The sequence below is a fragment of the Sylvia atricapilla genome, chromosome 3, assembly GCF_009819655.1.
Source record: "Sylvia atricapilla isolate bSylAtr1 chromosome 3, bSylAtr1.pri, whole genome shotgun sequence".
Classification (NCBI taxonomy): domain Eukaryota; kingdom Metazoa; phylum Chordata; class Aves; order Passeriformes; family Sylviidae; genus Sylvia; species Sylvia atricapilla.
Window position 1 is genome coordinate 497,425 of NC_089142.1, and position 12,699 is coordinate 510,123.

General features: G+C 63.8%; 1 protein-coding gene across 1 annotated transcript in view; it reads right to left on the minus strand.

Moving 5' to 3' along the window:
* Positions 1–5,569: 5,569 nt before the first annotated feature.
* DTNB (dystrobrevin beta) overlaps positions 5,570–12,699 on the minus strand; it is a 177,956-nt gene continuing 170,826 nt past the window's right edge. The window contains exons 21-22 of the mRNA XM_066314554.1: positions 8,280–8,314; positions 5,570–5,648 (exon numbers count right to left, since the gene is read on the minus strand). Of these exons, the coding sequence (XP_066170651.1) occupies positions 8,310–8,314 (5 nt within the window). The 3' untranslated portion in view covers positions 5,570–5,648; positions 8,280–8,309. The remainder of the gene's footprint in view (positions 5,649–8,279; positions 8,315–12,699) is intronic.

Sequence of the window (12,699 nt, forward strand, 5' to 3'; positions counted from 1 at the left end):
GGCATGGCCGGCGCTGGCAGCTGCTGGGGATGGGGTGACTTTGGGGGGACCCTTGGAGCTTCCAGCATCACCTGGGCACCGTCTGGGGCATGGCAGGGCCGGCAGCGCCTGGCTGTGCTTGGGCAGCCCCATTCCTGCCGGGCTGTGCCGGGCTGTGCCGGGATTGCAGCCCCAGGAGGGTCCCCTGGGCAGAGCTCCCCTTGCCCTCGGTGCTGGAAGGCTCCTGCTGCACTGCAAAATAACGCCTTAATTAACAATGCTAATTAAGGGCGTGTCCCTGGTGGGACAGGCCCTGCTCACTCCCATGGGTGTCCTGCAGGAGCCTCCTGTGGGTGCTGGGGATCCCAGCTGGAAAGGGGCAGGTGCCCCTGGACCAGAGCAAGGACTGGAATTGATCCCCCAAGTCACACAGGCAGGGTCCTGGTGGGCTGGGATTAAACCCCCAGATCCCATGGGGACAGTCCTGCTGGGCTGGGATTGGGATTTACCCCCAGATCCCATGGGGAGGGTCCTGCTGGGCTGGGATTGGGATTTACCCCCAGATCCTATGGGCAGGGTCCTGCTGGGCTGAGATTAAACCCCCAGATCCCATGGGCAGGGTCCTGCTGGGCTGAGATTAAACCCTCAAATCCCATGGGCAGGGTCCTGCTGGGCTGGGATTGGGATTGAGCCCCCAGATCCCATGGGTACAGTCCTGTTGGGCTGGGATTGGGATTTACCCCCAGATCCCATGGGGACAGTCCTGCTGGGCTGGGATTGGGATTGAGCCCTCAGATCCCATGGGGACAGTCCTGCTGGGCTGGGATTGGGGTTTACCCCCAGATCCCATGGGCAGGGTCCTGCTGGGCTGGGATTGGGATTTACCCCCAGATCCCATGGGGAGGGTCCTGCTGGGCTGGGATTGGGATTTACCCCCAGATCCCATGGGCAGGGTCCTGCTGGGCTGGGATTGGGATTTACCCCCAGATCCCATGGGGACAGTCCTGCTGGGCTGGGATTGGGATTTACCCCCAGATCCCACAGGGACAGTCCTGCTGGGCTGGGATTGGGATTTACCCCCAGATCCCATGGGGAGGGTCCTGCTGGGCTGGGATTGGGATTTACCCCCACATCCCATGGGGAGGGTCCTGCTGGGCTGGGATTGGGATTTACCCCCAGATCCCACTCTGGGGACCAGCCCCATGCTCAGCTGGCCAGAGGAGGAGGGTGGCCATGGGTCATCCATCTTCCACACCGTGTCGTGGTGTCCCCGTGCCCCTGCTCCATGGGATGTCCCCCATGCTCCAGAGAACCCTGACGGGCTGAGGAGCCCCGAGGCCGGGGCTGTGTCCCTGAGGAACCTCCGTGGCCCTGGGGGATCAGCCCCCGGGCTGGGCTTTTCCAGCCCTGTCGCCGTGTCCCAGGGCAGGATGTGTCCCCTGGAAGTGCTGCTGCACCGGCTCCGGACCCCCGGGGGGTCCCTGGGGTGCCCCCGAGCTGAGCACCCCCAGCTCAGCCTCGTCACCGAGAGAGCAGCGGCACCACGACCCGGTGACACGGTGACAGCTGCCAGCGCACAGGCAGGTCCCTCGGGGCGGGGATCGGATTAATTAATCTCGCCCGGAGGGCGGGCACCAAATGAAGCCGGTGCTGGTGACACGCGGTGGCCCGGCCGGTCGGGGAGCAGCTGCGGGGACAGCCGCTGTCACACGCTGGGCGGTGTCACGGTGTGCCGGGGTGGCGTTGCTGTGCCAGGGTGGGGGTGACCTTCCCTGCTCACCTCTGCCAGGCCCTGGGGACACCTGGGGACACGGCACGCTGCCAGCGGTGATGGTGAGCTGAAGGGTGACACGGGACAATGAGGGTGGCAGCGGTGGTGGCCAAGGGATGGTGACCCCGAGGGATGCAGCTGTGATGGCACCACGGCCCGAGGGACCTCACGGGGACAGAGGTGCGATGTCACCGTGACCTGAGGGACCCCAAGGGACCCAGGCACGGTGCCACCGTGGCTCCAGTGACCCGGGGGACACGGGTGTGACGCTCCCATAGCCAGAGGGACCCCAAGAGACGCAGATGTGGTGGCGCGGTGGCCCGAGGGACACACGGCCGCTGCTGGGCAAGGTCGTGGTGCCGTGTCGCGGTGCCATTCCCGGCGTGTGACACTGCCTGAGCCCGGGGAGGGAGCGCAGCTGCGGCCGTTCCCCGCTGTCCCCGCTGTCCCCGCTGTCCCCGCTCCCGCCTGACCTCGTTTCCAGCTCCGAGGGCTCCTCGTTATGCAATCACCGCCGGATTCCTGCGCGGGCGGAGGTGGCCGCACGGCGTGCCCACGGGGACCGTGCCACCATCGTGCCGCCTGCAAGGGGCTCGTGGCCACGTCCCCGAGTGCCACCGGGGCTGGTGCCACCCCTGGCAGGTGGCTGTGGCGGGGCTGGTGGCACTGGCAGCACGTGGCGGTGGTGGCTTGTCCCTTGTGTGTCACATGGGGACAAGTGACGTGTGCGGGTACAGGACCCCCGGGGATTGCACAGCTTGTGTCACCTTGCTGGTGGCACCTGCGGCCACACCCGTGGTGACGGTGCACACAGGTCCTGGGGTCTCCGGGAGGGGTTTGGGGTCCCTGAGGTCACCTTGGGGAGCTTCTTGGGCTCTCCGTGGGCCCCGTGGGGTCTTTAGGGTCCCCGTGGGGTTCCTGGGGTCCCCGTGGGGCTGAGCCCACCGGCTGCCCCCACTCTGAGCGGGAGCTGGGAATAACCGGGGTTAATTAGGGCTCTAATGAGGTGTGAAAGGGTTACGGCCTGTGCTGGGATGAGCAGCGACAGGGACAGGGACAGGGACAGGGACAGGGACAGGGACAGGGACAGGGACAGGGACAGGGACAGCGACAGGGACAGGGACAGGGACAGGGACGGGGACGGGGACGGGGACGGGGACGGGGACAGGGACAGGGACAGGGACAGGGACAGGGACAGCGGGCCCGGCCGAGCCTGCAGAGCAGCCGCGTCCCCTGGGAGGGGACAGGGCGGGTGGGGGACCGAGAGCCCCCGGCCCGGGGAAGGCTCCGGCTCCTTCCCACCGGGATGAAGCTAATCCCAAAAGGCAAACGAAGGCCGGGAAAGGCGCAGCGCTGGCCCAGACTGGGGCTGGCGGGTGGAGAGGACGCTCCTGCGGCCGGCGGATTCCCAGGGATAAGGTTTCTGCCGGGAGCGGGAGCGGTGCCGGGAGGGTCCGGCTGGGCGGCACGGCTCCGGGCATCCCCTGGGCATCCCCCTGGGCATCGCTCCGGGCACCGCTCCGGGCACCTTCCCGGGCAGCCGCGGTGCCCCCGAGCCCCGGGAATCTCCGGCGGCCCCCGGCGGTTCTGCCGCGGCTGTCTCCGCCTCGAGGCCCCGCTCTCCCTGCCAGATGTGCGGGGGGCACATCTGGCGGCGGGGCAGCTGCGGCGAGGCCGAACACTGGGGCTCTGTGCGCTCGGCCATGACCAATGCGGGATCTCCGGGCGCTCGGGCCGCGGCAGCTGCCTCCCGGCAGCGCTTCCCAGGAAAACCCTCTTCCCCTTTTTTTTTTTTATTTCATGAAAATCCCTGCCTTTTCCACATGGCGAAGGGACAAGACACCCCGCAGGGAGGAGATGGATTTATTAAATATTTGGCGGATGACAGAACATGTCTCCCTGCTCACAGGCTGCTGCTGGAAACGTTCCCCGCTTACGGCATCGCTGCGGCGCGGCTCCGCCAGCCGCTGCCGGGGCCAATCCTGCTGCCGGGGCCAATCCTGGCTGCTGCAGGGGACAATCCGGCCCTCGGGGACAATCCTGGCTGTTCCCGCACTCCCCCGTGCCTGCAGGAGCAGGGAATGGCCCCGGAGCTCGGTGTGACCCCAGGGCTGCGTGGGCACCGCCGGGGCTCGTGGAGCCAGCGCTGTCCCTGTGCGTGTCACCCAGCGGCTCCCGTGCCCTTCCCTGCCCCACGGCGTTCGGGATGTCCCTCTCCTGGCCGGGGATGTCCCTCTCCTGGCCGGGGATGTCCCTCTCTCCAGCGCGGGGACACGGCTCTGCCCGTGTTTTCTGGGTGCGTTTTCCTTCGGGATGGTTTCGCCCCAGGAATTGCAAGTGGCAATTGCTGGGCGTGTGCCCCAGCCTGTGGTGGGCCCAGAGGGCAATTAAAAAGGGGGTTAATGACCTCCCTAAGTGACACCCTCGGGTGACGGGTCACAGCAGCCTTCCCCTCGGTGTCAGGGTGCTGGGGAGCCCCGCAGCCGCCTCCCCATCAGCTCCAAGCCGTGGATCTCTCCAGGTTTTTCACACAGAGCCCAGGAGCCGCAGCTCCGCGGTGCCACCCCCGTGGCCTGGCAGCGCCGACAGGAGGTGCCGGGAGCGCCCCCGGCCCCTCTCAGCTCTGCCGGGGGGAGAGCCCCCGAGCCCGGTGCGGCTGTGACACCCCCAGCTCCTGCGGCTGTCCCCACCCCGGCCAGGCCAGGAAACCATCCCCATCCCCATTTCCCATTTCCCCATTTCCATTTGCTTGGATCAACGCTGCAGCCAAGGATGCTGCACGCCTGAAGGCAGCAAATTCAGCTGAAAACCCCCATGAAGCTGTCTCTGTCTCTGTCCTGCTCCCCATCCTCATCCCCATCTCCATCCCCATTCCCGTCCTCATCTCCACCTCCCATCCGTGTCCCCATCCCTCTCCGTGTCCTCATCCCTCTCCGTGTCCCCATCCCTCTCCGTGTCCCCATCCCTGTCCCCCTTTGCCAGCCGCTCGCTCCAGGTTCCCGTGGCTCCCCCGCCCTCCTCGGCAGCTGGTCCCCAACATTTCCACGACACGGAGCCTGTGGCCACCAGGGTGTTTATTGTCCGTGCCCCGCGGGCGGTGAGCGCGTTCCGGGCCGGGGGCAGAGCCGGGGGTGCGCAGGGCTCCCGCTCCCTTCATCCATCGCCCCCGTAAATATTTAGAGATGCAGCAGGGCCCTCGGCTCCTTCCACTAAAAATAACATTCCGGAGCAGCGCGGGAAGGAAGCGCCGGCGGCAGCCCCGGCTGCGAGCGGTGGCCGTGCTTTGGGAGGGGGATGCAGCCCAGAGCGGGTCGGGGGGAGCCGCCACCCCCTGCTCCCTCGGTTCTGTGTTTTCCACCAAAACTGAGCCCAGCTCCTGATGCTGATGCTCCTTTCCGCCCTGGCCGCGCTCCTCCCTCGGCTGGGGATGGGAATTTTCCAGGCCAGGGAACACCAGAGGCTGGCGGTCCCCATCGCCCGCAGCCCACCCTGCGATGGACACGGGCTCAGCCCCGGCTCCAGGTGGATTTTGAAACGCTGAATCCTCTCGGTGCCGTGCAGGAGCGGCCCCGAGCCCTCGGTTCATGCACAGGGAGCAGTGAGCGGCCTGGGCTGTGCCAGCGGCGCCGCTCGGGACGACACTGGGATGGAGCAGCACGGAGCGGCGACAGCCACCAGCAGGGTCTCGTCAGGGCGGTGTCCTTGTCGGTTTTGAAGGCTCCCGGGGCTGGCCGAGCCGGGCTGGGCACCGTGAGCGAACACACGGAGGGAACATGCAATGAGAGTCCTCCGGGGGCTGCACGTGGTGGGCATCGGTCACGGATGGTGATGGATGGGCTGGAATTGCCTCTTCCCGACGGCGGGACGCGTCCCTCGATCGCGAGCGCAACCTCCGAGCCTGCGGCACCAGGGACCCCGTCAGGACCCGCAGGGATCCCAGGGAGATCCCACAGAAATCCCAGGGAGATCCTACAGAAATCCTGCAGAAATCCTGCAGAGATCCCAGGGAGATCCTACAGAAATCCTGCAGAGATCCCAGGGAGATCCCACAGAAATCCTGCAGAGATCCCACAGAAATCCCAGAGAGATCCCACAGAAATCCCAGAGAGATCCCACAGAAATCCCAGAGAGAGCCCACAGAAATCCCAGAGAGAGCCCGCCCAGCCCCAGAGGCCCAGGAGAGGCTGAGGAGCTGGAAAGGGGCTGAGGCTGGAGAAAAGGAGCTCAGGAGGGACCTTGTGGCTCTGCACAACTCCCTGCCAGGAGGGGACAGCCAGGGGGGCTCGGGCTCTGCTCCCAGGGCACAGGGACAGGACAAGGGGAGATGGCCTCAGGCTGGGCCAGGGCAGGCTCAGGGGGGACAGCAGCAGGAATTTCCCCAGGGAAAGGCTGCTCAGGCCTTGGCAGTGCCCAGGGAGGGTTGGGATCCCCATCCCTGGAGGGGTTTAAAGCCCCGTGGATGTGGCACTTGGGGACAGGGCTCAGTGGTGGCCTGGGCAGCGGCTCCATGGGCTCCAAGGGCTTTCCCAGCCTCAGTGACCCCTGAGCAGCCTTGGGGCTGTCCCTGCCCAGCTCCGGCCAGAGCCGAGGTGTGGCACCCACGGGAGTTGTGGTCACCCCACAGCTCCTCCCCTGTGGCCCCAGGGCAGGTCCCCAGGCCGTGTGGGGACTCTGCAGGCCAAGGTCAGGTCAGGGCAGGGCACTTTGTCCCCAGGCAGGACCTGCTGGCTGAAGGGCCCTGGCGATGCTGCCCAGCTCCCCCCAAACCCGCTCAGAGGCACCCCCTGCTCCTGGCACTCACGTGGGATTGGGAGCAACCGGAGGAATCGCAGCATCATTGAGATTGGGGAACACCTCCGAGGTCACCAGGTCCAACCCCCACCTTGTCCCCAGCCCAGGGCACTGAGTGCCACCTCCAGGAATCCCTGGGACACCTGCAGGGACTCCACAGCTCCCTTCCAGCCCCTGACCACCCTTCCCACCAGGGAATTCTCCTCGGTGGAAGAGCCACCACAGGGTGAAGGATTATTTTTGCTTTCCTTTTGTCTTTCCCCGCTCTTTCTGTAGGATCAAGAAGCCTGGCTGGTTCCTCTCATTTTCTCAGTGGTCTCCAATTCAGTGGCCATCAGCCGGCCCTGGTGGCCCCAGGAGGAATTGGGGTCCCCTCCCGCGCAGTGCAGCACTGAGGGGTGGCAGCAGGGTCACAGCCAGCCCCTCTCCAAAGGCACCAGGGTTTCGGGGACGTGAGAAGCCCCAGCCCGTGGCACTGCCCGCGCTGGCCCCTCTGCAACGCTGCAATTTCACTCCTTCTTCAGTTACCAGATTGTTTCCCAGATGAGGCAGGACTTGAATTTCTAATGTAAAAAGTGTCAGAAAGGCTCCCGAGCCCCTCTGGGGCTCTCTCCTTGCGCTGCTGGGAGGTGGGAAGGGCAGATCCCCTCTCTCCTTTGCCAGGGGCCCGCAGAGGACCCGTGGTGGGAACTGGTTTATCCCACAGAATTGTGCTCTGGAGCCACCACCTCGGGCTGGGGCTCAGTTAGAGCTGAGGGACTTTGTCCTGCCCGGTCCCTACAGTCCCCCGGGCTGCAGTGAGAGGTCCCAGAGGAAGGTCCCTGCTGTCCCCATCCCCTTCTGCCCAGGCTGGCTGCAGGTTTTCCTGCCAGGAGAACTCTTCCCGCCGGGAACGGGGAGTGATGGCCACGATGGCAAACTTCCAGAGAGCGAGGAAACCCGACCCGCGGCCTCTCCTCGCAGCTTTTCAGGTGGGGAGATAAGGATCTGCCTGGAGACACCCCAGGCTCCAGCCCTGCCCCTCCTGCTCTCAGCTCCCCGTTTGTCTGTCCGTCTGTTTGTGCCCTGTTAGTAACCGAGAGCTCCGGCTTTCTGAGGGGCAGACACGGAATTTTGGGTTTGTCTGGCCAGTGTCCATCACCACGGGCTCCTGTTCCCTGGCTGAGGCCTCAACTTACAGGAGTGACAATAAAACGGGAGATAAGGCTGGGACAGTAAAGGTGACGGTGTTTTCCCACTCTGGGGAGAGCTCAGAGCATCTTCCAGGGCCTAAAGGGGCTCCAGGAGAGGGGCTGGGGACAAGGGCTGCAGGGACAGGACACAGGGAATGGCTTCCCAGTGCCCAGGGCAGGGCTGGATGGGCTCTGGGGCAGGAATTGTTCCCTGGCAGGGTGGGCAGGGCTGGCACAGGGTGCCCAGAGCAGCTGGGGCTGCCCCTGGATCCCTGGCAGTGCCCAAGGCCAGGCTGGACACTGGGGTTGGAGCACCTGGGACAGTGGGAGGTGACCCTGGGACAGTGGGAGGTGACCCTGCCATCACAGGGGTGGCACTGGGTGGGATTTCAGGTCCCTTCTCACCCAGATCTATGGAAAAGATCCCCCAGAACACAGCAGAGGGGTGGGCAGCTGGGGACCTTCCTGGTGCCAGGGAGAGGACAAGAGCAGGAGGTGACAGGAGGTGACAGGAGGTGACAGGAGCCCCAGGAGCCGCTGGAGGTGGGACATGTGTCCATCCTTACCTGAGCTGCTGTCCAGCCTGTGGCCCCCTCCTAACCTGCAAACAGGGAAGAGCAGGTCAGCAGGAGCAGCGTTCCATTCCCCACACAATGAGGGCTGTGCCCCCATCCCTCCCTGCCCCAGGAACTGCCCCAGACCTGCACAGCAGTCCTCCGTGGGCCCAGGCAGGCAGGAAAGTGCTCCTGATCCCAGAAATCCCACATGGGATGGGCTGGGGTGCCCCAGACCCAGCTCCATGCTCAGAACCTTCTCCCAGGAGTCTGGGGGGCTCCAGCGTGGACATCCCACAGCCTCTTGGGCCAACCTGTGCTTGGCCAGCCTTGGGGTCAAGAAGTACTTTTTGTGTCCAAAGAGAATTTCCTTTATCCCAGCACGTGTCCCTTGTCTTCTCCCCAGGCACCGCAGAGAGGATCCTGCCTCAGTTTCCCCGAGTCTCTCCCGGGAGCTGTTCACATGCACTGCTCTGATCTCAGCCTCCCCAAGTGTCACCTTCCTCCCTGCCACGGTCCTTCCCTGTCCCTCGTGTCCTGGGGGGCTCAGTGGGGGCAGGACAGTCCCCTCCTCACCAGGAACCCCTGACCCCACTGCTGTGGGGTCCCCTGGGTGTCCCCAGCCCTGGGCTGTCCCTGTGCTGGCACTTGGGCACGTTCTCAGGGCTTGGCCCTTCCCTTGCTGAGCTGCAGGAGCTGCTCCCAGAGGGTTTCTCCAGCCTGCTGAGGTCCCAGGGTGTCACCCAGCTCGGTGTCACCCCAGAGCTGCCAGGGATGGTCCTCTGGGGACAGGGACGTGCAGGACCTCGGTGCTGGCCGGGATGGGCAGGTGCATTCCATGGAATCCCAGAGTGGTTTGGGTGGGAAGGGACCACCCAGTGTCCCCCCTGCCATGGGCAGGGTCACCTCCCAGTGTCCCAGGGTCTCCTCCCAGTGTCCCAGGGACACCTCCCACTGTCCCAGGTCACCTCCCACTGCCCCAGGGTCACCTCCCAGTGTCCCAGGTGCTCCAAACCCAGTGTCCAGCCTGGCCTTGGGCACTGCCAGGGATCCAGCTGCTCTGGGCACCCTGTGCCAGGGCTGGAATCCCACTTCTAACTGGATATTTTTGTCCAGGAAATGTACTGGATCAGAAAACTCTGCCTTTCCACCAGTCTGAGCAGAAGCCAGGTCTTCAGTCCCTCTTCCAGTGTTTCCAGGGATATAAAACCCAAATGGTCAGTACAGGAAGGGACAAGGATGTGGTGAGTCTCAGGGGATCCCATCCAAGGGGCACGTGGTGCCTGAGGACGAGCAGCAGGGATTGCAGGATGGCAGAGCTGCTCCCACCTGGAACGGCACCTGGCAGAGGGGCAGGTGAGGATACAGCAGCACGGACAGCACTGCATGAAGGAGGCTTTGCCAGCTGTGCCCTCTGTGCCCTGGAGACCTCGGGGACACTCTGGAGATGCTGCTTTGGGATCCCGACCACGCGGGACGCAGCTGATGGGGAATCCTCCCAGAGGATTTCATCCCCCAAAGCCACCCCTGCTCCATCAGGGTCAGCCTCTCGGGCAGGGAGGGCAGTGCTGGGGTTGATTAATGATAAGATTTGTAATTAGATAAGAAAAATAAAGGGGATAAGATAAAGAAACAGCAGGGAAATTGGAAATAGCTACATGAAGGAACTTGTGAGGAAGCCCAAGGACAGTGTCGTCCCTAGGAGTGGCTTTAAATCAAAAGAAGGTGGATTTTGGATGGATATTGGGAGGGAATTATTCCCTGTGAGGAAGCTGAGGTCCTGGCACAGGGTGCCCAGAGAAGTGCCCTGGATCCCTGGCAGTGCCCAAGGCCAAGGACACTGGGGTTGGAGCACCTGGGACAGTGGGAGGTGACCCTGGGACAGTGGGAGGTGACCCTGTGACAGTGGGAGGTGTCCCTGGGACAGTGGGAGGTGACCCTGGGGCAGTGGCAGGTGTCCCTGGGACAGTGGAGGTGACCCTGGGACAGTGGGAGGTGTCCCTGGGACAGTGGGAGGTGACCCTGGGACAGTGGCAGATGTCCCTGGGACAGTGGGAGGTGTCCCTGGGACAGTGGGAGGTGACCCTGGGACAGTGGCAGATGTCCCTGGGACAGTGGGAGGTGACCCTGGGGCAGTGGGAGGTGGCCCTGGGACAGTGGGAGGTGACCCTGGGGCAGTGGGAGGTGTCCCTGGGACATTGAGAGGTGACCCTGGGGCAGTGGGAGGTGTCCCTGGGACAGTGGGAGGTGTCCCTGGGACAGTGGGAGGTGACCCTGGGGCAGTGGCAGGTGTCCCTGCCATGGCAGGGGGGACACTGGGTAGGCTCTGAGGTCCCTCCAACCCAACCCACTCCAGGCTGGTTCTCTGAATCCGTGGCAGTGGGGTCCCTGTGAGGACCAGCCTCTCCCTTTCCTGTGTGGGTGCAGCAGCTGGGGAACACCTGAGCTGCTTTTTCCTCTTCATCCCAGACGGAACACTGCTGGCCTGGGGCTGCTCCAGAGGTGAACCAGGCACACCTGGAGCTCCCTGCAGGTAACCTGGGCTTTGGTGTCCCCCTGGTGGCCCCAGAGCGGCTCCCCCAGCCCACCCTGCACTTCCACACTGATCATTCCTCCATCTCCCTGCCAGACCTTTACCTCAGCCACTCCGCGACTGTAAGAAACCGCTTTTTTTCCCTGGCAGGGATAATATTTACATTCCACACGGAGCCTCTTGGACCCAGCTCTGCTCTTGGACACGTCTGGGCTGTCCCTGGCTGGGTGCTGCTGCAGTGAGTAACGGGGAGAGTCTGTGCTCCATCTCTGCTCCCACGGAGCAGCCCCAGGCCCCTTCTCCCGAGTCCCAGGCCGGACACAATGCGCGCTTGGAAAAAGCCACGCGGGTCATCTGCTAAGCATCTCAAATATTCCACTGATGAGGAATGTTCCGGGGCAAAAAAGGCTCCTGGGACTTGGAGCCAAACTCTGGAAACTCCTGTTGCGGCCAAAGTGGAACTTGCCGCGCTCCTTCCACCGAGGGCAGGCGCTGGGCAGAGAACAGGGCTCCAAACACCTGGCTGCCCTGCAGGAGCCAGTGCAGGGCAGAACTCGGGCAAAATGAGCTCTTTTGGGAGAGACAGGGCGGCAGCTGAGCCAGCAGGAAACGTGTGTGTAACCAAAGCAGGCTCAGAAGCCCCGGGTTGTTGATGCTGGAATCAGGGTTGGCTCCAGCGACACGAACCCGGCCAAGGCTGCTGCTGCTGTTTGGGTTTGAAACACGGACAGCAGAAGCCAAGGGAGCCCCGAGGGAGCTCCTGTCCCTGGCAGGGTCTGGGAGGAGCTTCCCGGTGGCTCCTGGAACGGGAGGGGAGCAGCAGATCCTGGCACATTCCCTCCCTCACGCTGCCCTGCTCCGGTGCCACCAGGATCCCTTCCAGCCCTGGGACAACTCCAGTGGAGTGTGCCATGGACTCGGCAGCACACAGGGAAAGCCCAGGAGAGCAAGGACACAGGGCAGAAAGGGACCTCTTGTGACACAGACAGTCCTGCCTGGGTGGGATCCCCATTGGCACAGGGACATTTGTCAGCCAAGGTCACCTGGGATCCCTATTGTCACAGGGACACTCACCCAGCCAAAGGATCCCCATTGTCACAGGGACATTTGTCCAGCCAAAGGATCCCCATTGGCACAGGGACATTTGTCAGCCAAGGTCACCTGGGATCCCCACTGTCACAGGGACACTCACCCAGCCAAGGTCACTGTGGGATCCCCACTGTCACAGGGACACTCATCCAGCCAAAGGATCCCCATTGGCACAGGGACATTTGTCAGCCAAGGTCACCTGGGATCCCTACTGTCACAGGGACACTCACCCAGCCAAAGGATCCCCATTGTCACAGGGACATTTGTCCAGCCAAAGGATCCCCATTGGCACAGGGACATTTGTCCAGCCAAGGTCACCTGGGATCCCCATTGTCACAGGGACACTCATCCAGCCAAGGTCACCATGGGAGGGGCTGAGCAGGTGACAGTCCCACCACTCAGGTTCCCTGTCACTGTCCCACTCTGGTTCTGTCTGCTCCACCCCTCTGAGCTGATTTCTCACAGCCCTGGAGCAGCTCCTCCTCCTCTCACACCTTTCTGTGTGACCTGTGCTGGAAGGAAAACATCCCCAGGGGCTGAGCACAGGACAGGACTGTCACATTGGCCCGTGGCAGATGTTAGGGACAGTGACTGGGGCTGGCAGGGGACATGTGCCAGGGCACAGCCACAGCCCCAGCAAGGGGCTGGTGCCACCAGAGCCACCTGCAGCTGGAGCCACCTGATCCAGAGCCCTTCACCTGACCCAGAGCCATCCACCTGATCCAGAATAATCCACCTGATCCAGAGTCATCCACCTCTGCCTAGAGCCACCTGCACCAGAGCCATCCAACTGATCCAGAATAATCCACC